Below are 21,024 nucleotides of genomic sequence, written 5' to 3'. Positions count from 1 at the left end.
TGTTTTTTTGTACAGTTCAGTCGTAGAGGTCAGGTAAGGTAGGTTGTATGTTAGTTTAAGAATGTTATTTTGTTGTCTTTGTATTCTTGTTATGTCTGTCTTGTTACCAGTTCCCCAGAAGGCGATCATGTAACTCAATTTACTTTTGACATAGGCTTCGTACATCATAATTTTTTCCTTTCTTAGTAAAAAATCTTTAATTTTGTAGAAGAGGCTATGTAGTGATGCCATTACTTTAGTGAGTCTGTCTATGTGTTTTGTCCATTTTAATTGTCTGTCCATTTTGAACCCTAGGTAAGTCACATGTTCTAGTTCTTTAAGAGTTTCGTTGTTTATTTTTATGTTCATGTTATGGTTCTTCTTTTGTGTTTCGAAATGTATTATATTGCATTTCTTGGCATTTAGTGTTAAGAAGTTTTTGTTTCTCCATTCTAATAGTTTTTGCACGTCATTGTTGATGGTTTTAGTCGTTTCAATGTCATTTTTGTTTTCATATAAAATTCCTAAGTCGTCCGCATAGATTGTTTTTTTCCCATTATGTCACTGTGTATTATGTCGTTAATGTATATTATATAAAACAATGGTCCTAATATTGATCCCTGAGGTACTCCGAATTGCATTGTTGTTATTTCACTTTTGTGTTCTTCAATTTTCGTAAACTGTTTTCTTCCTTGTAGATAGTTTTTAAATATTTTGAGAGCTTGTCCCTTAACTCCTTTATGTTGTAGTTTATCTAGAAGGGTGTCTATGTGGACTGTGTCAAATGCCTTCTTGAAGTCAAGTATGAGCGCAGTCACTGTATTTCCTTTATCAATTTTGGTTTGTATAAAGTTGCAAAATGATGTCATTGCTGTGGAGGTACCCTTTCTTTTTTGAAATCCATGTTGGTTTTTTGCAATAAAATTAAGGTTTTCGAGGTGTTTGTATAATTGAATTTTGTATTTCTTTTTTGAAATCTTTGAACATGAAATTTTATTAAAAAATATCTACAAAAAACCTTTATAATATAATACTGATTGTAACAGACGCGGCGGATCACTGCTTCGTCCGTAGCAATCGCGCCCGTCACAAGAACTGTATTTCTATAGGTGCTGGTGTCAAACGCAGAGTGGCCGGGCGTAGGCGGGCCTCGGCCGACGAACGATAAGCTCCGGGGGAGGTATCGTCGCCTAGAGATCCCTTGCGGGGTCGCTAGCGAGTAGCGCTGGCGGCCGCAATCCTGAGTCAGGCAACCGGGTTGTAAGGCCGGTATCTCTCCGTCGGTGGGAACGGCGGGGTGTGTTCCGGGGAAGTATCCAAGGGTCCAAATTATCCGGGGTCCAAAATCCAATCCAAAGAGTATCCGAGTTCCAAGTCCAGGGGGGTAGCGGTGTTCGAATCCAGGTGGCGATGAGGTCCGGTTTGAAGCGAGGTAGGGAGGTGAAGTGGAGAGTAGAAAGCCTTAGTAGTGTGGTGAGATGACTGACTTTATTTTTCCCCGGCGGGGCTATATATACAACATTTTGCCGTGCGGCGGTGGGCTAGGCCAATAGCGGGCGGTGCTAGGTTGACCAATCACGCGGCGAGAGAGATAGCGAGCACATTTGCCGGCTCTATCGGTCTCTCTCGCGCCACGTATAAGGTCCCCACCCTCCCGCTACCGGCCGCAGTTCCCCGCCGACCGCGCGGCGATCAACACTTATACAGAACAACATAAAAACACATTATGGGCATACAAATATTTTCATGAATTCTAATCTATATGTGGGCTTCAGTATGGCGATCACCACCCCCGAAAGTGACAAATACTAGTCTTTATTGAGGAGGTGGTAGATCGCTTACACATACTGAAGCCTCCTATGCTACATTAAAACCCCAGGAAGGGCCGCCAAGTTGGTGCATGTACTTTTACGTCGGCAACACTCCCCCCTGCCGAGGAGGCATCTCTGCGCCGACGTCGTCCTTGATTTGCAACACGGCGAGCTTGACGGCGGGTCGTGTGTAGGTTCCGGTGGCTGTCTGGACCCGGGCGCTCCTGACTTGTCCATCCTTCCCTGGTGTGACTGCTATGACGCGTCCCCGCGGCCATTCATTCCGCGGGAGGGCGGCGTCCGTTATTATGACCAGGTCATCGACCATGATCGGTGTGGCGGCCTGTTGCCACTTCCGTCGCTGTGCCAACGTCGGGAGATATTCCCTCATCCATCTTTTCCAAAATGCGTCGGCTAGTTTCTGCGCCACCCGCCATTGTTTTCTGAGGCACAGTTCGGGCGGCGCGTCTCTGTAATCGGCCAGATGCGGCTGGGCCCCGCTCGACCCGATGAGAAAGTGCATCGGAGTCAGCGGAGCGTCGTCTCGGCTATCAAGCGAGACGTGGGTTAGGGGCCGAGTGTTTACTGTGTACTCGGCCTCCGCTATCGCTGTCATTAGCGTTTCCTCTCGGGGGGCTTGTTCCTTTAGAATCACCATAAGCGCCCCCTTTATCGACCGGACGAGCCGTTCCCAGGCTCCCCCCATGTGTGGCGCCGATGGCGGGTTGAACACCCATTTGATCCCTCTCCTTGTCGCCTCGTTCTGTAGTTCGGGATCGTGGGCTAGTTCCTTCATGGCGGCCGCCATCTCTTTGTCTGCGCCTCTGAAGTTCGTCCCGTTGTCCGAGTAGAGCGTTGTCGGATGTCCTCTGCGGGCCGCCATCCTTCTGAGGGCCTGCACCGTCGAGTCAGTACTCAACGACGGTGTAATTTCAATATGCACGGCCCTCGTAACCATGCACGTAAACAGGGCCCCGTATCGTTTCTCCCGGCGTCTTCCGATAGTTACGTATACGGGCCCGAACATGTCCACCCCACAGTGGGTAAAAGGCCTTACGTGATGATCGAGTCGGCCGGCAGGCAGCTGTCCCATGAGCGGAGGCTGCGGGCGGGCCTTCTGTATTCGACAGTAGCGGCACTCGTATATAATTTTCCTTATATTTGTCCGTAATCGTGTTATAAAGAACTGTTGTCTGAGTTCGCTGAGTGTCCGCTCTGTACTTGCGTGTTGCCGCGACTCGTGATAATGCCTTATCAATAGACGCGTATAGGCGTGCGCTCCGTCCAGTATGACGGGCGCCTTTAGTTGCTCGCTCACCGCGGGGGCTTCCATAATTCGCGTCCCCATTCTGAGGACGCTATCTTTATCGAGGTAGGGAGTGAGGCCCAGCAGGCGGCTGTTCCGCGGGAGGCACTCCCCCCGTCTAATTGCGGCTATCTCGGCGTGGTAACTGTCTGTCTGGCTTATGAGTATCCACGCCCTCTCTGATGCCTTGAGTTCCGGGGCGATGAGTGTCGCGCTTCCTGTATTCTTTTTCCTGCAGCGGTTTATGAAGCGCAACACCCACGCTGTAGTCCTGATCAGTCTCCGCCAGGAGGAAAATCTTCTTTCGTCCGGGAGGGCTGTCATCACGATGGCACTGTTCGCACACTTTATTTCACTGCTTGTATCCGGGGTCGCCGTTATTACCTTGAGCGGCGGCCATTGACTTTTATTTTTCTTTATGAAACTCGGCCCACTGAACCACATGCCGGCCGGGGAGATGTCTGGTATCTCGCCGTCCCGCGTCCCGAGATCAGCGGGGTTCTTCTTTCCTGGTACCCACCGCCACTCTTGAGCGTTCGTTAGCTCATCTATTTCCCCTAGGCGGTGGGCTACAAATGGCGTGAAGATGCGCGAATCACTCTGGACCCAGCACAGCACCGTAGTAGAATCTGTCCAGTAGTAGGTATCGCGTATATTACTTCCGCATTCTTTCTTGATTGTGGCCGCCAGTCGTGCGGCCATGAGCGCGGCTTGTAATTCCAGGCGTGGAATTGATAGCGCTCGTAGCGGGCTAACTCGGCACTTGCTAGCCATGAACGTCGCATTCCTTCCGGCGGCGTTCTCCTCCACGATGTAGGCTACGGCGCAGCTCGCTTGCTCCGAGGCATCGGAAAATACGTGCAGCTCTACTGGCTGGCCATTGGCGCTCGATACGCGCCGCGGTATAGCGCACTCGGTATTGCGTAATATGTCCACCCAAGTGCGCCATTTCTCTGCGTGTTCTTCATTCACTTGTTCGTCCCACTCTATGTGGGAGCGCCACACATCTTGTAGCAGTATTCGCGGGCGTATTGTCAAACACCCTACGAAACCGAGTGGATCGAAAATGCTCATAACTTCACTTAGCATCTGCCGTTTTGTAGGCCTCTCTGTTGGAACCTCCCGTGACACTTTAAATTTAAATTGAAACTCGTCTGTCACCGGGTCCCATTTGATGCCGAGGACCCTCTCTGTCACGGAGGTTCCGCTAATTATTTCGCGTGCGCTTTTCCCTCTCAGACTTGAAGGAATCGCTTCCATTACGGAGGGATCATTACTCGCCCAATTCGCGAGGATGAATCCGCCCCGCCGTAGTAGTTCGCTGACATCGTGGCGCAGTTGTATCGCCTCTGTTGCACTGTCTACGGCATCCATATAGTCGTCCATGTAGAATTTATTTCGCACAGCATCCCTGGCGGCGGCCATCTCTTGCCCGTGATCTTCTGCGACTTGATTTCTCACGTACTGTGCGCTGCTCGGTGAACACGCCGCGCCGAACGTCATCGACGTCATAATCATTTCCCGAATTTCTTCTTCGGGACTATCGCGCCAGAGGAACAGCTGCGCCCTCTGGTCTTCTTTTCTTATTTTAATTTGGAGAAACATCTCCCTTATATCTGCTGCCAGCGCGATCTTTCCCTCGCGAAATCGCATTATATTTCCCATAAGCGATGAGAGAAGGTCCGGGCCGTTGGCCAACATGTCGTTCAATGACTTCCCGTTGCAGCGGCTGGCGGCGTCAAATACTATCCGTATTTTATCCGGTTTATTCACGTTCGTCACTGCGAAATGCGGCAAAAACCAAAGCCCACTCGCAGTGTCTTGTCTTTCAGCCAGCGTCAGTTCCCGGGCATACCCCTTGTCTAGATATTCTTTAATCTTTAACTTGTAAGCCGCGGCGAATTCACTGTTTTTACTGAACTTTTTCTCTATGCTTAAAAATCGATTCAGCGCTGTACGGCGATTATCCGGTAAACATATTCGATTGTCTTTCCACAGTAGCCCTGTCTCGTACTGTCCTTGCGGTAGGAAACGTGTCGTGGCTCTCATGGTTTCTGTGGCTCGCGCCTCCTGACGCGATATCTTGGCTGTCGAACTTATACCTAACGCGTCGACGGCGTAATTTTGTTTAACTAGATTTTCTAGTCTCTGTTCTGTACTAAGCGCCATTAGTATGCTGGCGTTAGTCTGGCGTGTCCGCCCACCGTGTATCACCTTTCCTAAGGCTGTCACTGAGGCGATGTATTCCCCGCATCTCCGTGCCTCTCTCGTCACTATGAGAGAGGCGTTATCTTGGCCGATGAGTAACTGCGGGCACACTTGTCGCATCCTGCCTTCCCCTTCAATCACGGGCTGTAGCGGCAGACTCAGCTTCTGTATTGTGTTTGCGCGGAGAGTGAATAAATCTTCCGTAACTCCGCGCACTTTAATTGTGACTTTTCTTGATGCACTATCTGTTACGCACATTCCGCCGGCACCGTGGATTTTTAATCCTCGAGTCTCTCCCGGCGCGCCGATGTCGTTTGCTATTTTTGCGTCAATCAATGTCACGGTTGATCCCTCATCTAGTAACGCGTACGCGTTCACTCGTCCTCGCGGACCACTTAACATGACGGGAATCACTTTTAGGAGGACCGGTTCCTCCCGAGCGTAGGTGCTCGTCACTATATTATTCGTCCGCGAACTGTGGCCGTAATCGTAGTTTCTTTCATTTGAACTCGCGGCGCGGGTTTCGTTCGCGGTCGGTCTGTTTCCCCCGGCGCCCGCCGCTGCAGGCGTGTTGCGGCGGGCATTATTATCTGGCGCTCGTATATCGGCGCTAGACCGAGCTTCACTGATATCGGCACTATTTCTGTCGTGTAATGTCTTGTGATGTGTTCGGCGACATCCATCGAGGCCGCACTTTTTTACATTTCTACACTTTATCGCCCGATGAGTGTTCGATAAACACGAAAAACACAAATTCTTTCGCTTCACTATGTCCCATCTTTCCGGAATACTACACTCTATGTATTCCTGGCACGTTTGTAGTAAATGTCCTCGTCCGCACAAAACACATGACGCTACACTTTTCCCGTTTCCCTCTGTTGAAATCACTGTATGCACTTGTTCTCGCTTCTGTGGCTTCTCGCGTTGTTTTCCGCTGTACACTTGCGGCTCTATTCCGCCGCCTATCATCGAAGATTCCGTTAAATCTTCCAAGAAGAGCGCGAAATCCTTCGCGGAGGGCCTCACCCGGTTTCCTCTTCTGCTGTACCACCAGAGAGACTTCATGCACAGCGGTAACTTGCTCACTAGTTCACTTAGTAGTTGTGGCGTAGACATGTAATCGCCACCGAAGCCTTCTAAGGTCGCTATCGCGTTCCGAACTGCGCTAGACAGATCTACTAATGCTTGCGTAGATCCGTCGTTCTGTATGCAGCGGAGCCTTCTCACTTTTTCCAACAAGGAAGACGCTACAATGTCCGGCTGGCCGTAGTGTAGCTCCAACGTCTTCATTATCACCCTCACTTGGCTTGGATCCACTAGTAATGACGACACAGATTCTCTTGCCCGTCCTTTTAACGCACGCTGTAGACGCAGGAGGTTTTCTGGATCCGAAAGGCAGCACATCTCCGTCGACTGAGTGTACTGCGATTTGAAAGTAGCCCATTCCTGCGGCTCTCCGGCGAAGGCGGGTAGGTCCTTGGCAGTAGATTGGCGCGCTATCATGGCGCCGACTCTGCTAACGTCCTCTGGGGCTGAAGTCGGGCTTCTTCCTTGCGAAGCCTCTAGTAGAATCGCCATTTTTGACAGCACCGTCATGATGCCGTCCATATCCGTAGTACGCGGCGCGGGCTCGGGATTCGTCTCCAAGGGCACGCGTCGGTCTTGATCGTGTAGTGAAGCACGGAGCGTTCGAACCTGCGTCCTCAGCCGCTGGACTGTATCTTCGGATGTGTCCGACTCGGCTGAGTCCTGATCTGTAGCAGGGTCTTCTCTCGGTTCCGTGCCTCCTCGACCCGAGCGGAGTGAAGGGGTTCTCGAAGTCATCTCTAGGCGCTCTGCGATGAATATCCGGTTCTTCTCGAAGGACCAACTTGTAACAGACGCGGCGGATCACTGCTTCGTCCGTAGCAATCGCGCCCGTCACAAGAACTGTATTTCTATAGGTGCTGGTGTCAAACGCAGAGTGGCCGGGCGTAGGCGGGCCTCGGCCGACGAACGATAAGCTCCGGGGGAGGTATCGTCGCCTAGAGATCCCTTGCGGGGTCGCTAGCGAGTAGCGCTGGCGGCCGCAATCCTGAGTCAGGCAACCGGGTTGTAAGGCCGGTATCTCTCCGTCGGTGGGAACGGCGGGGTGTGTTCCGGGGAAGTATCCAAGGGTCCAAATTATCCGGGGTCCAAAATCCAATCCAAAGAGTATCCGAGTTCCAAGTCCAGGGGGGTAGCGGTGTTCGAATCCAGGTGGCGATGAGGTCCGGTTTGAAGCGAGGTAGGGAGGTGAAGTGGAGAGTAGAAAGCCTTAGTAGTGTGGTGAGATGACTGACTTTATTTTTCCCCGGCGGGGCTATATATACAACATTTTGCCGTGCGGCGGTGGGCTAGGCCAATAGCGGGCGGTGCTAGGTTGACCAATCACGCGGCGAGAGAGATAGCGAGCACATTTGCCGGCTCTATCGGTCTCTCTCGCGCCACGTATAAGGTCCCCACCCTCCCGCTACCGGCCGCAGTTCCCCGCCGACCGCGCGGCGATCAACACTTATACAGAACAACATAAAAACACATTATGGGCATACAAATATTTTCATGAATTCTAATCTATATGTGGGCTTCAGTATGGCGATCACCACCCCCGAAAGTGACAAATACTAGTCTTTATTGAGGAGGTGGTAGATCGCTTACACATACTGAAGCCTCCTATGCTACATTAAAACCCCAGGAAGGGCCGCCAAGTTGGTGCATGTACTTTTACGTCGGCAACACTGATTGTAGTTTGTAGTTGGATGTCAAATTGTGTGCTATTTGTTCAGGGGCGAATTTCAGATACAATTTTCCATTTACAGTTTAAGGGCTGAGTGCCAACACCCTGTAAATAAGTCAACGCAGTTAGCCTACAGTAAACAGAGCCGCCCTGCGAACTGTGATAAGTCGCTCCCAAATAATACAACCTTCATCATAATGAATAATACAGCGTGATATTTTGTGACACAGGGGTACTACTGTATCCTGGCAACAGGAATACTGTCGTAACTTGAAAGCGGATTAAAATGTTATTTATTTAGCTTTTGTTTTGTAAAACCTGTACTTAAAAGTGATCATTTTTGTTGCTACGAGTTCTTGCTTATAACTATTAACACACAACTCATTATATAAATTTAATATTAATAGCCAAAAATATTATTATGACATTTTATTAGCAAAATCTTGAAGAAGACGAAATATGTAAACCATTAATTTCTGCGATTCTATAGAAGAAAAAAAAATGTTCCTTACCATTTTTTTTATTTTATTTATAAAACACACAATACAAAAAGTACATATTATACTCTCAGGAGTTATTGAAGAAACTCATTTGGGACCGTACATAATAAAAATCATTTTTTGACAATACATAATATCATACATATTAATACATCCGAAATAAAAAAAAAAAACATTATTGTATTAGAAACATAAAACACAATACTTTACGCCATCTATATAAATACATGAATAATTATTACCATCAAAAAGATTTAAGAAATATTTTTTGATTGCGACATGTCTGGATTTCCGAGATCTGATTTTTGCTGGCAAAACCGTATTATGTTTCGTAAATATAATTGAATTTGATAACCATGAAACACACGTCTTATTGTCATGATAGAACATTCTACAAACAATACTGTTTCATATCAAACTAATGATAAAAGTTTTGTGTTACATTTATGCTCTGTAACAGTACTCTAATTAATAATGAAATGCCTTACATTCAAACGACGCTTGGGGATTGTGTTAATTTACTTCAAAAATCTGTTTAGTTTAGACTATACCCTGTCTGCGTAATCTACAATTGTGAAACCTCCACAATTAACGATATGAATTCTAAACGTTTACCTAATAACTTGAATCGGATTGTGGTTCAGTGGCTGTTGCGGACTCACGGATCAGAGGTCTGACGTTCGAACTACATACTACCGCAACTTGATTTTCATTTTCTAATAGTGAGTTACTTACAACTCTTTGAAAATTGCCAACAAAATTAAATTATTTGGGTAAATTATAAGAACGCTAATATTTATTTAATTTAAAAAATAAAAAAAAACTATATTTAAATATAACTTATATAGTCCTAGCGGACCCAACAGACGTTGTCCTGCCCGAAAGTTGGCTTGCCTGCTAATACCCAGGAAAAAGACTTTTCATTGATAAGAGGGTACCTAGGTTCTTGTTTGTGGTTGAATTCCAAAACGTAAAATAATTCATTATTTGATTTTATTATAATTCATTTTTAATTATAGCATTCTTTTTGCAAATGTCAAACTCAGCTCTTCTCACCAACAGGGAAGCACTTTATTCATGAATGCGATTTTCAAAAATATATTTATTTTTAAAAGAAATAAATGGGAAGAAATTATAAGAAATGTAAGGAAAGAATCTGATTGGGATCCATTAAAAGCGAATGTTGTTTGTAAACATTCAAAGACAAACTTCTTTTAACCCTTACGCTGCTACGCAGTTTTTCAAGAATCTAATCAGAAATCTTATTATTAATACATTTTAAAAATATTTTATCGAATACGTTGTTTTCCAAACACACTACTGTTTTAAAAATTAATAGCAATTCCAAGAAAAATCTTCCATTTCATAAATATCTAATTCAAGCCCAGTGGAGTGAGCAAGATGGACAACTCGTGCCGCCCGCAACACATTCTCGTACAGCGGTTGTAAACCCTTTCTTAATGGAAAATAAAAACAAACAAAAATGATCTCGCGCAGCAATCTCAAGGCGCATTGTTTTAATAGTTATTATTGAAACGTCAGTATTATGGTGGTTTTTTGTTGATTGCGGGGCAAAGTGCCCTTATTATCAAACCTACCACTTCCATCAATGCATGCTAAACAAAATTTGAGTAAAATATATCTTGGAATTTGTTGCAACAGAGAGGGAACACATTTTTGCCAAGGGAATATGGAAGTCTAGGCATTTACAGGACTTATGATCTGTAATTGGCTGTTTTAAATGGCCACTTTACACACCTCGAAATATTCACCATTATTTTTACATTACCTCAACTCTTGCATCTGTTGACTTTTGCAAACTAAAAGAGCTGAAACCTTTATTGAATTCGGCGAGTTTCATCTGGATAAATTATTTCACCTCCTAGGTAATGCCTAAAAATACTTTAAAAAAATTTTTTTATGCAAATTATTTCGATCAACAATATTTTGAGTATGTCCAAATGTTTGTATGGAGTTATTTAGATTGAAACTTCATGATAACGGGTAAATGTACTAAGAAGTGATGTTATTTCTTGGTAGATGTTATAATATAATTTTAATTTAAAAAATAATGTTTTCGTACAACTGTCTCACAAATTGATATCACTTCCAAGAAAAATATTCCGTTTCACTAATAGCTAGTTCACGCATAATGGATTGAGCAAAATAGACAACAGTTGCTGAAATTACAAACAGCTGTGGTAAATTACATATTGTGTACATTTATATATATTTTTAATCTTACTTTATTACTCTAACTGACAAGTTAACTCTGCAAAGGGTCCTTTTTATTGTGAATAAATATACAAAGTATATCATTCAAAATGATAACGGATATTAAAAGTGATATAGAAATAATAATACCTCACCTAGAAACTCGGAAGCTTAGCAGCTCAACCTATTCCGAAAGTGAATTCGAAAATAACGATCAACTTCTAAGTGATAGTGATGATAGTTTATATGACTCTTATGAAGAGCTCAAAATCGAAGAAGCATTTCTGAAATATTTTTGGATCAAGATCGAGCTGATATACTTTATTTACCACAGTTACGTTTTGTTTGTAGAATAGTTTCTAGAATAGAGTTTGTATAGTAATAATTACGTTTTGTTTGTAGAGTAATAATTACTGCCTAATGAAAAGCTAAAACATTTCAATTTCACATTACTGTAGGTACCCATTATAATAAATCAACCAATGATTTTTCAATATTCAAACGTCCTAATTGACAATCATTTAGGTTCCATGGTGAATTATTTTTATATTTTATGGCTCTTTACTTATTTGTTTATATTCTTAATTACGGGGTTTTCCGGTGATATAGGGACCTTACTAGATAAGAGTTATTATATTAAAGGTAAAGTATTCAATTAGTTATTCATTACGGAAATACATCAATATTTTTGTAATCACTGGATCGGGTATAATAGCAGGGAAGACACAGAATATAATTATTTTTCTCAAATATAATATAAGTGATTAAAAATTCTAAATATTAAAATGATTTATTTTTTATTTCACTGTTTTTGCAATGCAAAAAATTCCCTGTTAGCCGTTCCCGGCTAGCTAGAAGTTTCTTGTGTTTAGTCGTTTCTCTTTTTTTAAAAACACTGCAAATTTAAACATCATAAATAAATGTATAATGAGGAAATTTAGTTGTTTAAAAAAAATATATATTTGTTAATAAACCACTAAACAAAGCTTTTTTTTCAATTTTTATGTATCGTATTATCAGCGCTACGATTTTTTAAAGTTTTGTATTTCCGAAATTAATCCGCGTGTGACGTCGCAAGTTCTCTTCCGCTTCTTCTTGATTTGTTCTGTTGATTGCTCCATTGACGATTAGCAAACCGGAAATCTTCCACAGCCCTCTCATCATTGGTTGATTCATATAAACAAGTGACGTCGTTCAAAGTAGTTCGTTTTTATTAAAATATTTTATATTATTTTTTATTAATTTTTAAGAAACTATGCTGTACAATTTAATGCTCGAATTTTCACCGCGCGTAAGAAAACATTTTTTGTATTAAATTTTCCGTAGGCCTGAAATAGGTACGAAACTAAATAATAAGCCGTCGAATAAGTCATTTTTATTTTTTGAAAATGTTTTATACCACTGACGGTTAAGTGCAACAAGCAGTTCCCGAATTCATTTACCCTTTTGGGGATTATGACGTCAGCATCAGTCTAGTTAGAACTTTATGATAGGGATTAACAACAACGATATATCGTTGTTTAGCAGTATAAGGGTTAAACACAAAAAAACAACACCCTTCCATTTTTTTTGTAAATTATGCATTCTTGTCGAATGCACCCCTGGTAGGTTGATAAAAAACGATTTGTGCTTCTAACATTTTTTTCACAGATTCGATTGAAAATTTTAATATCTACGAACACGCACAGCGCAAAGATCTACATTTCGCTGAAAACCGCACGTAAATTGGTTAAGCCATTTAGGAGAAGTTCGGTGAAATCACACGTACAGTGGAATTACATGAATAAAGATAGTGTTTAGTTCGCCAAATGTATACTGCTCTCACAAGCAAAAAGTCAGTTTTTGGTCAAAAATTACAAAATGAATTGAATACATGATTATTTTTATTCTTAAGGGTAGGGGTCAGTGCTGTACAAGCGTCTGACGTCACTGCAACCTGTGAAGATCTATTGTGACGGGTCCCCGTGAATAGTTCTCGCCCTCCAAGTCCAGGTCTATAAAGAGACTGGCAACTGTGTGGAACACAAGATGTCTCATTTTACTAAATCTCTCCCTCCAAGTCCAGATCTGTAAAGTATATTATACATACTGTGTTTACATATGATTACTTTTTTTTATGTATAATGTTGATAAATACTAAAAAGTTTCATATCTCAATATAAGACTTTTTGCAAATAACTACCTTTTTGCTAATGACGGCAGTTTTGGGTTCCTTCCCTTGTGAAACCATCAATTTACTGCGGGACAAGTTTACTGACAACATTATTTGCAGATATGCTCTTGCTAATTGGCCTCCATGATCCTGTGGTTTGGCGCCTTTGGATTATTTCTTATGGGTGGTAGGCATGTCCATGGTTTATGGTTTATGGAAACGGACCAACAACTCCTGAAGCATTGGAAGCCAATGTAACATGCACCATTTCAAAAATAACGCTGAATTTGTCAGAAAAAGTGACCCAAAATTGTATTGACAGAATACGCTACGTAACTGCAGATCGTGGAGAATATTTGTCGGATTATTAATTATAAATTTATTATAATTTCAATTTAGTTGTTGTTCCTTGCTTCCTAGTTTAGCATCCGGATATTTGTATGTGTTATTGTGGAAATGGAAATAATTCCCTTTGTGTAAGCAATAAAACAAACCGTAATTATTATACGTGATACCGAAATATGTAATATACCACAAAACTTTATTAAATACCAATTCGTTGTTTCGTACGAACACTCCAATGAGTAAGGAAGTTCAGTGGTTTTAAAAAATAGTCAACATCTTTACTATTTTTACGTTTATATATAAAATTTTCAGCGATATGATTTTTTAAAGATTTGTATTTCTGAACCTGCTCCGCATCAAACGGATAGTTAAGAATTATCAAAAATGGAGTGATAGACGAAAGAATTATGCGCTTTCACTGTTGAGCAATATTTAAAAAAAAAAAGGTTTGGCCGCTACAGTTCGTAATTTCATGGGGTTCATTTTCATATTGATAGCTACTTTAATTACAATATTTGAACTCGTCCAAATGTTGCCCGAGGGCTACATAGCTTCTTTTGTCTACAAACATTTGGACAAACTCAAATATTGTAATAAAACAAACTAGTCCAAGAAGAAGTTTATAAATTGGAAAATGGTTTTCAGGCGTTGTGAAATAATTCAGTCAGATGAATCTCTTCACAACAATAAAGATTTCAGCTCTTTAACTTCACTATAATCAACAAATGGAAGAATTTAAGAAATATAGATGTTCAAATATGGGAATAATAGTGAATGTTACACAGTGAGTAAAGTGGCCACTTAAACCAGCCAATGACAGCTCATTATCTTTGTAAATGCCTAGACTTCCATATTTTCTTCTTTAATGTATTCTTCATCTCTGTTGTAATTTGTTAAGCTACTTTAATCGTCAAAATTGCCGTATTTGGAGTTCAGAAACTCCACAAGTGATTAAAGATAAACAGATGCTTCCATAACGTGTCACTGTTTAGTGTAGATTTTAGGCTGAGGCATCATCGGACCATTCTTCTTCGAAAATACGGCTGGTCAGCTATGTCTGCTAATGATGCTCGCTATCACGACATGATAATCTAATTTTTGCGCCTAAATTGCAAGGTATATGTATCTGGACGACACGTGGTTCCAACAAAGCGGTGCCACGTGCTACACAGTCGGAGAAACAGTTCAATAACTTAATGATATTTCTTCTGGTCGGTTAATTTTCCGTTTTGGTTGTCAGAATTAGCCGCCCAGATCATGCGATTTAGCACCGTCGAAATTTTCTTTAGGGCTTTTTTGAGTCTAAGGTTTAAGCTAAAGGCTCACGACCACCTATACCTTGAAAGTGGAAATTGAGCGCCGTGTCAACAAAATTCAGCAACATTTATGCAAAACGGTCATCGAAAATTATGACAAAAGAGAGCGTATGTGACAGCAAAGCCGCGGAGGCCATTTATCCGATAAGCTATTCCATATAAAACTGAATATCATATACGATACAGTTATCATATATAATCAATATAGAAATAACAATTTTGAATTATAAACCGGTGTTTCTAATCAAAATTATTTTTTGCCGGAATTTTGGGACAACAATATAAATAAATGTGATGATGTAATAACTTATATTTACATATAAGTTATTATTTTAAAATACTTGGTGTACTTCCACTTATTTATTTAACTAATTAGCGCTTTCCCCCTCTTTGTACCAAGTATTTTAAAATTAATAACTTATATGTAAATATAAGTTTTTACATCATTACAATGGAATTCCATCAAGAATTGTCAATAAATAATTTAAATAAAATATACAAATGTATTTATTGATGAATTATTTTACCTTTTTTTATAGAAACAAACAGTCGACAATTATGTCATAACATAAAAAAGATACGGTTTAAAGACAGACCAGCGAGTTTCTCAATAAAAATCTTACATATTAAATTGTGGTATAACAAAAGGGTGTGTTTATGTGTATGAGAGTAAGTGTAAAGGTGTGTTTGTGTGTATTTGTGTGGGAGTAAGTGTTCAGGTGTGTGTAAGTATGCATAATTTAATAGCAAGTGGGATCGTATCACAGCCGGAAAGAATGAGTCTTAATTTATTTTTAAATAAATTAAGGAGCGTGTTAAATATATCAATAGATGAAAAAAAGGCTTATACGAGTAAATAGAACAAGAACGATAGAGAAAAGAGTGTTGTGCATAGTTAGTGCTACAGACTGGCAGATGGAATAAATACTTATTTCATGCCACGCATTAAGATTAATTTTGGAGAAGAGGTTAAAAGAGTCTACTTTATTATTTAATCATAATGTAGATACAGTGCGTCTATTTTCTAACTAACTAACTAACTAACCATCACGCCATTTCCCCGGAGGGGTAGGCAGAGAGGATAGAACGCCACACCACTCTGTCCTGGCACACTTCCTTTGCTTCCTTCACATTCATACATCTTCTCATGCACGCACGTCGATTATTCCGACTTTTCACATGACCACTTTCAAGAATTTGTTGTACTTGATCATGCCATGTCTTTCTCGGCCTTCCTCGACTTCTACAACCAGACACATTCGCATCATAAATCTTTTTAGCCGTTCTTTCATCATTCATTCGCTCCACATGACCGAACCATCGCAAAAGACCTTTCTTAATTTTGTCGATAATGCTTAACTCAGCCTTGCATTCTGCTCTAATTTCGACATTAGGGCACCTATCATACATTGTTTTTCCGCACATTCGCCTGAGGGATCGCATTTCAACAGCATTCAGTCTACTTTCGTCCCTTTTTTTCCAACTCCATGCTTCACTTCCATACATTAGGGTTGGTACCAGAACTCCATTATGCGTCTATTTTCAAGGGTGAAAAATCTATTTTGTCTGGCAGATTGGCTGTAAGTACAAAGCGTTTTATTGTTTCCAAAATCTAGGTATTTAAAAAAATTTCGTTGAACATTTTCAATCTTTTCCATGTTTGTTATATATTGTGGGCTCCACAAAACGGATGCAAACTCCAAGTTACTGCGTACAAAAGTGTTGCATAAAGTTTTCAATGTGTTTGGTTTTTTAATGGGTTTGGAAATTCTTCAAATGAAGCTCAGCATTTGTATATATTTAGAAGGAATTTCAAACGTTTTCTATATTGTTAAACTGTTTTCAATTTTTCGGAAAATCTTGCCAACCATCCTTGAACTTTATTTACAAAGAGCAGTCTTTATTTTATCTTTACGAGAAATCTGAAGAAACTCCTTAATAATTCACTAACTAAATTTCTAAAGTAACTCTTCATTATTCGGCAAAGAATGTATTCAGTATTCACACAGATGGAAAATCCTTCCTTCTTTTGTTTAACTTACGCTACGTAATACATAAATAATTGTATTTTCTTACTCAACTTTGCTCCACCGATTTTTCTTATTGTGTTAATGAAAAGCTTGTTCCGATGTATACCAAACCTGTTCAATAATTTAATCGTTTAAGGAATATTTTGATGGCAATGAAACGTAAATGAGTACGTTAGTTGGATAAACTTGATTTAATTAATTTATTATGGTTCACAAACAATAAAAAGAAGAAAATATAAACCAATAAAAATCTCAATTTATTGAGATACAGTTCATCAATTAAATGGGAAACAACATTTACTTACAAATAAGTAAAAAATAATCGATCCTTCTTTTTTTCAACTATCATTTTAAATAAATGTTATTAAATATTTGTAGATAACTACTAACTGACTTTTCTAAGTCTACCGGTTTTGAGACGTACCCGTCTCTTCGTCAGGACACTAACTAAACCAACATGCAAAACCCACTATACACCTTCCCCATAGTTGTTGCATAAAAATATAAAACCAACAAGACATGCATTTTAATAGGCTTTATTAAAATGTTTGACCACAAAGTTAATGCTTTAAATATTAGTGATATCATTTTTTATATTATTTTTAATTTTAAATTATCAATTTAATCTATTTATATATTATACAATTTCGTAAGGTCATCACAATAAATGAAAGTTATTATGCAGAAAACAGCCAGTTTATAATTAAGGAAATATGAGATTTTGGTGTTTTCGAGTTCAGGTAGGTCAATTCTATGTTCGGCTTAAAACAGCCAGGCCGTTTTCATACAAGCAACTGTAATAATCACCTTCTGAAAATTTTGTTTAAGAAGGTTATTTTTTTTTGTGATATATAAATAAATAAAATAAAAATAATAAAGGTGGTTTAACACTAAAATTTATATTTAATTGTTAATGGACTGGCACCTGAAACATTAGAATAATCACCTCATCTTCACGAGACACGCTCCATTTGGTGTACAAATGCTGTGCCCTATGCACCATTGAGTGCAGACAAGGTTATAATGATGATTAATCACATGAATTTTTCTCTCCCACGACGTGATTTTCCTATTAACCGATTTTTTTTTATGTACAGGAAATCAAGTAAAATTGTTTTATGTACAGGAAATCAAGTCAAATTTAATATATAAATACGCCGCTCATATTACGAGTATCTACATGCGTGCGTCTCCCGTCATTGTCAATAACCGACTGAATCTGTTTCACACTACACCGGCCACAAAACAGCGTCTACGTCTTCCTTGTTATAAGTACTATCTTCGTGATCTCTCTTATAGATGTATTGCTGTATTGGCGGACATGATTTTTTTGCGTAGCAAGATGAAATATTTTTCGTATTAAAATACAGCGTAGTTCTACACATTTTACTTTCCAAATCGGTATGAAAATGACGATTTGAAGATTTAAAAGATACTAATTCGTCATTTTAACAAATAAGCGAGATATATCAAGTCTTGTATCGTATGTAGACTAATATGACATCACAGCCACACAAGAGTTATGAATATATTGTACAACATTATTTTATTACAGTTGTTTGTCTTTGTTATATAGTTTTATTTTTATTCAGTTTCTTGTACATAATTTGTATGTTTCTTCATACAACTGTTGTTATTGGGCTTGGGCCATATATTTTATCGTGATAAAATACCTTTTTTTTTCAATTTTTTTTTTTTTTAAGCCAATCAACAGGTTTAAGTAAGCCCTGATATATTAGCATTAATGAGAAATATTTAATTTAAATATTCTTAAAATCTACTTAAACTAACAAAGTGTATAATTAACAAAAGGTACACAATATGTATATAGCATAATCTAGGCGGAAATGGCAAGTGTAACATCGCGAGTCAGGAGAGACAACACCACTTGCTTCTTAAATGCCTGCCCTTGCTGTAGGAACACATCGATAGTACCGTTTAGTGAGATTTCGTTCACTGTTTTGAGGACCCTTGGCAGAGGTGAAAACAATCCGATATTAGTTTTATAATTTCCCACAGCAAAGACAGGATTGGTACGCAAGTTACGGCGATGTATTTAAGGTTTATCTGAGCAAGGATATCATGGGCATCTATATAGTTAAATATTAATTTGTGCAAGAATATCAAACCAGCCAAAATCCTTTTGAATTCTAAGCTAAAGATGTGAAAGTACTCTAGATGATTTTGAGGGCAAAACAATATTTGGTTTATTTTTTATGTTGGTAGAATAAGAGTACCGGGTCTATTTATTATACAACAGGGTCAAGGGTTTTTTTGTTGTTGCAATGAGGAATTCCAGCCTAACCCGGAATTAAATTTTGAAAATGTTTTCGTGTACACGTGAATATTTAAAAATTTTGGAGTAGGATGAAATATCTCAAAAACGCACGCAAAAATAAATAAAAAATGTTAAAAATAGTATTCATTTTAAAATCGTAAATAATGACGTCACTCCTTATATCTTCGTGTAGTATTTCCGGTTTCCGCTTTAAAGCCTCCGCACCTTGTAAGGAACGTTTTTACCATAGAAGAAAAAGAGTATAATTTGTATAATTTGACATTTCAACCAGATATTATATCAACTTTCTAGGTTTTTCTAAATCGAAACGTTCGTAAAAACAACCATAACATAGAAATGAGCAAATCAAGATCAACTAAATGAAGTAAGCAAAGCAATAGATTCTTGTCAGTTTTGTTATTGGCGGGAGAAATACAACTTACCATGGTTGGTGAAAGTAAGAACGCCAACCGTTTCATGACTTCACTACTGAAAAGTGACACACTAATTACAGTCATTTGGCGAGGTATTTGATAAATGTAACTTTAAAAAATCATATCTTTGTAAATAACGCACAAAAAAAATTATATATTTTTGCTTAGTTAAATAGTACGCTAATAGAAAAAAAATTAGAAAACAGTGGAATTCCTCATTATCGTTCAATCTTTGTCATAAAAAAACTTGAAGACTTCTACGAATCACATTATGAATGTACGTATTATATTTATATATCGTAACATGTGTGGCAATTTTCGTTCGCAAGCAGCGATACTTAACAGCGTATCTTTGGAGTCCCGCAGTAATTGAAACTGGCACGGCGCGGCGGATCAAAATTAGGAAGCAGTAAGTAACAAGGCAGTTTGTTTCCAAACACGAAGTGGGACTTGGTGTACAAAACTAATTAAGGCGCAGTTCTCAGATCTTTCTGCTTAAGATTTCTGTACAATGTACGAGATATGCCGCAACTAGAACTAGGAGCTCGCGCTATGACTTATTGCATCACAACTCAAGTAATCAGACATTTTGATGGCACTTGAAGTTACTTATTGAAATTTATAATCAAGGAAAATGCTGGGTAAAATAATTTATCCGTGTCACATTAAGTTCAAATGCAGATTAAGAACTTGTTGACTTCTCTCAGGTGAAAGTCCTTACAAAAGAAATCGGGTGGAGTTAAGATTCATACTGGTTAGCGAGTTGCCTTGTTATACTTTAGATCTTATGAGCAATTCTCGGTAAGTTTGACTTCAAAATATTTATTTATTCATTTTAACAATTTATTTACATACTCCTACTTCTTCATAGGACAAAAGCCATATTATATTATGCCAGAATCATGCAAATGTAGTAAGAGCCACAAGCTAAAGAAGTTACTGACTACTTTCCTCGGAGAAATTGGTCGCAGAGAGTCTGAAAGGTTGACGGTGGCCATCACTTGTTTTAATTTGAATTGTTAACATATTTTTAGTTTTTTATTGATTGAATTTTTTAAGATACTCATGACTTTTTACTCTGTTTTTACAATGTTTAAAAAAAAAATAGTTTTGTTTTCTAAATGCGTATTTACACTTTTAAAAATGTTTATATCATATTTTATATGGTTTTTTACTATGTTTTTGTCTTTTTAGTAGGTATTTTGTATTGAATATGTTTTGTTGTTGAATATGTTTTTGTTATACACATACATTATTTTACTATGACTTAAAATGTGTTTCTTACTATTTTTTTGTATTAACTATTTATTTCACTGGGTTTTAGAGGATGTTTTTTATTATGTTTCCCACTATTTATTTTGTTTTTACTAAGTTTTCAAATATTTTTTACTATTATTTTTACTACATTTTTAAATATGTTTTCTACTATGTCTACTACCTTTATTATTGTTTCTGTATATTGATTACTGTATTTTATAATTTATTTTGACTGTCTAAGAACGGGGAAAATAACCCTAGTTAGATAGTCAAAGAAACTTTGTATAAATGATAATTTTATGTAGATAATATGATAAATAATAAATACAATAATAAATAACCATATTCAATTACAAACATATAAGGGCGAGCATGTTGCCCTAAGGAAATTTTTCCAACCTACCCAAACCGTTCAGTTTGAGAAAATTACAAGTACGTG

General features: G+C 39.1%; 1 protein-coding gene and 1 long non-coding RNA gene across 2 annotated transcripts in view; both read right to left on the bottom strand.

The window, feature by feature from the left end:
* LOC148279999 (uncharacterized) overlaps nucleotides 1-21,024 on the bottom strand; it is a 233,012-nt gene that overhangs the window by 95,771 nt on the left and 116,217 nt on the right. The window lies entirely within an intron of this gene.
* LOC148280000 (uncharacterized) lies at nucleotides 1,449-15,082 on the bottom strand. The gene is made up of 2 exons (XM_088229053.1): nucleotides 14,937-15,082; nucleotides 1,449-8,060 (listed from the first exon to the last, which is right to left on the bottom strand). Exon 2 carries the CDS (start codon nucleotides 7,126-7,128, stop codon nucleotides 1,888-1,890), a length of 5,241 nt encoding a protein of 1,746 aa, XP_088085179.1. The 5' UTR covers nucleotides 7,129-8,060; nucleotides 14,937-15,082; the 3' UTR covers nucleotides 1,449-1,887.

The sequence above is a fragment of the Micrasema longulum genome, unplaced genomic scaffold (assembly GCF_059751315.1).
Source record: "Micrasema longulum isolate JH-2025_06_02 unplaced genomic scaffold, ASM5975131v1 h1tg000632l, whole genome shotgun sequence".
Taxonomy (NCBI): domain Eukaryota; kingdom Metazoa; phylum Arthropoda; class Insecta; order Trichoptera; family Brachycentridae; genus Micrasema; species Micrasema longulum.
This window is presented reverse-complemented; position numbering and strand designations above follow the sequence as displayed.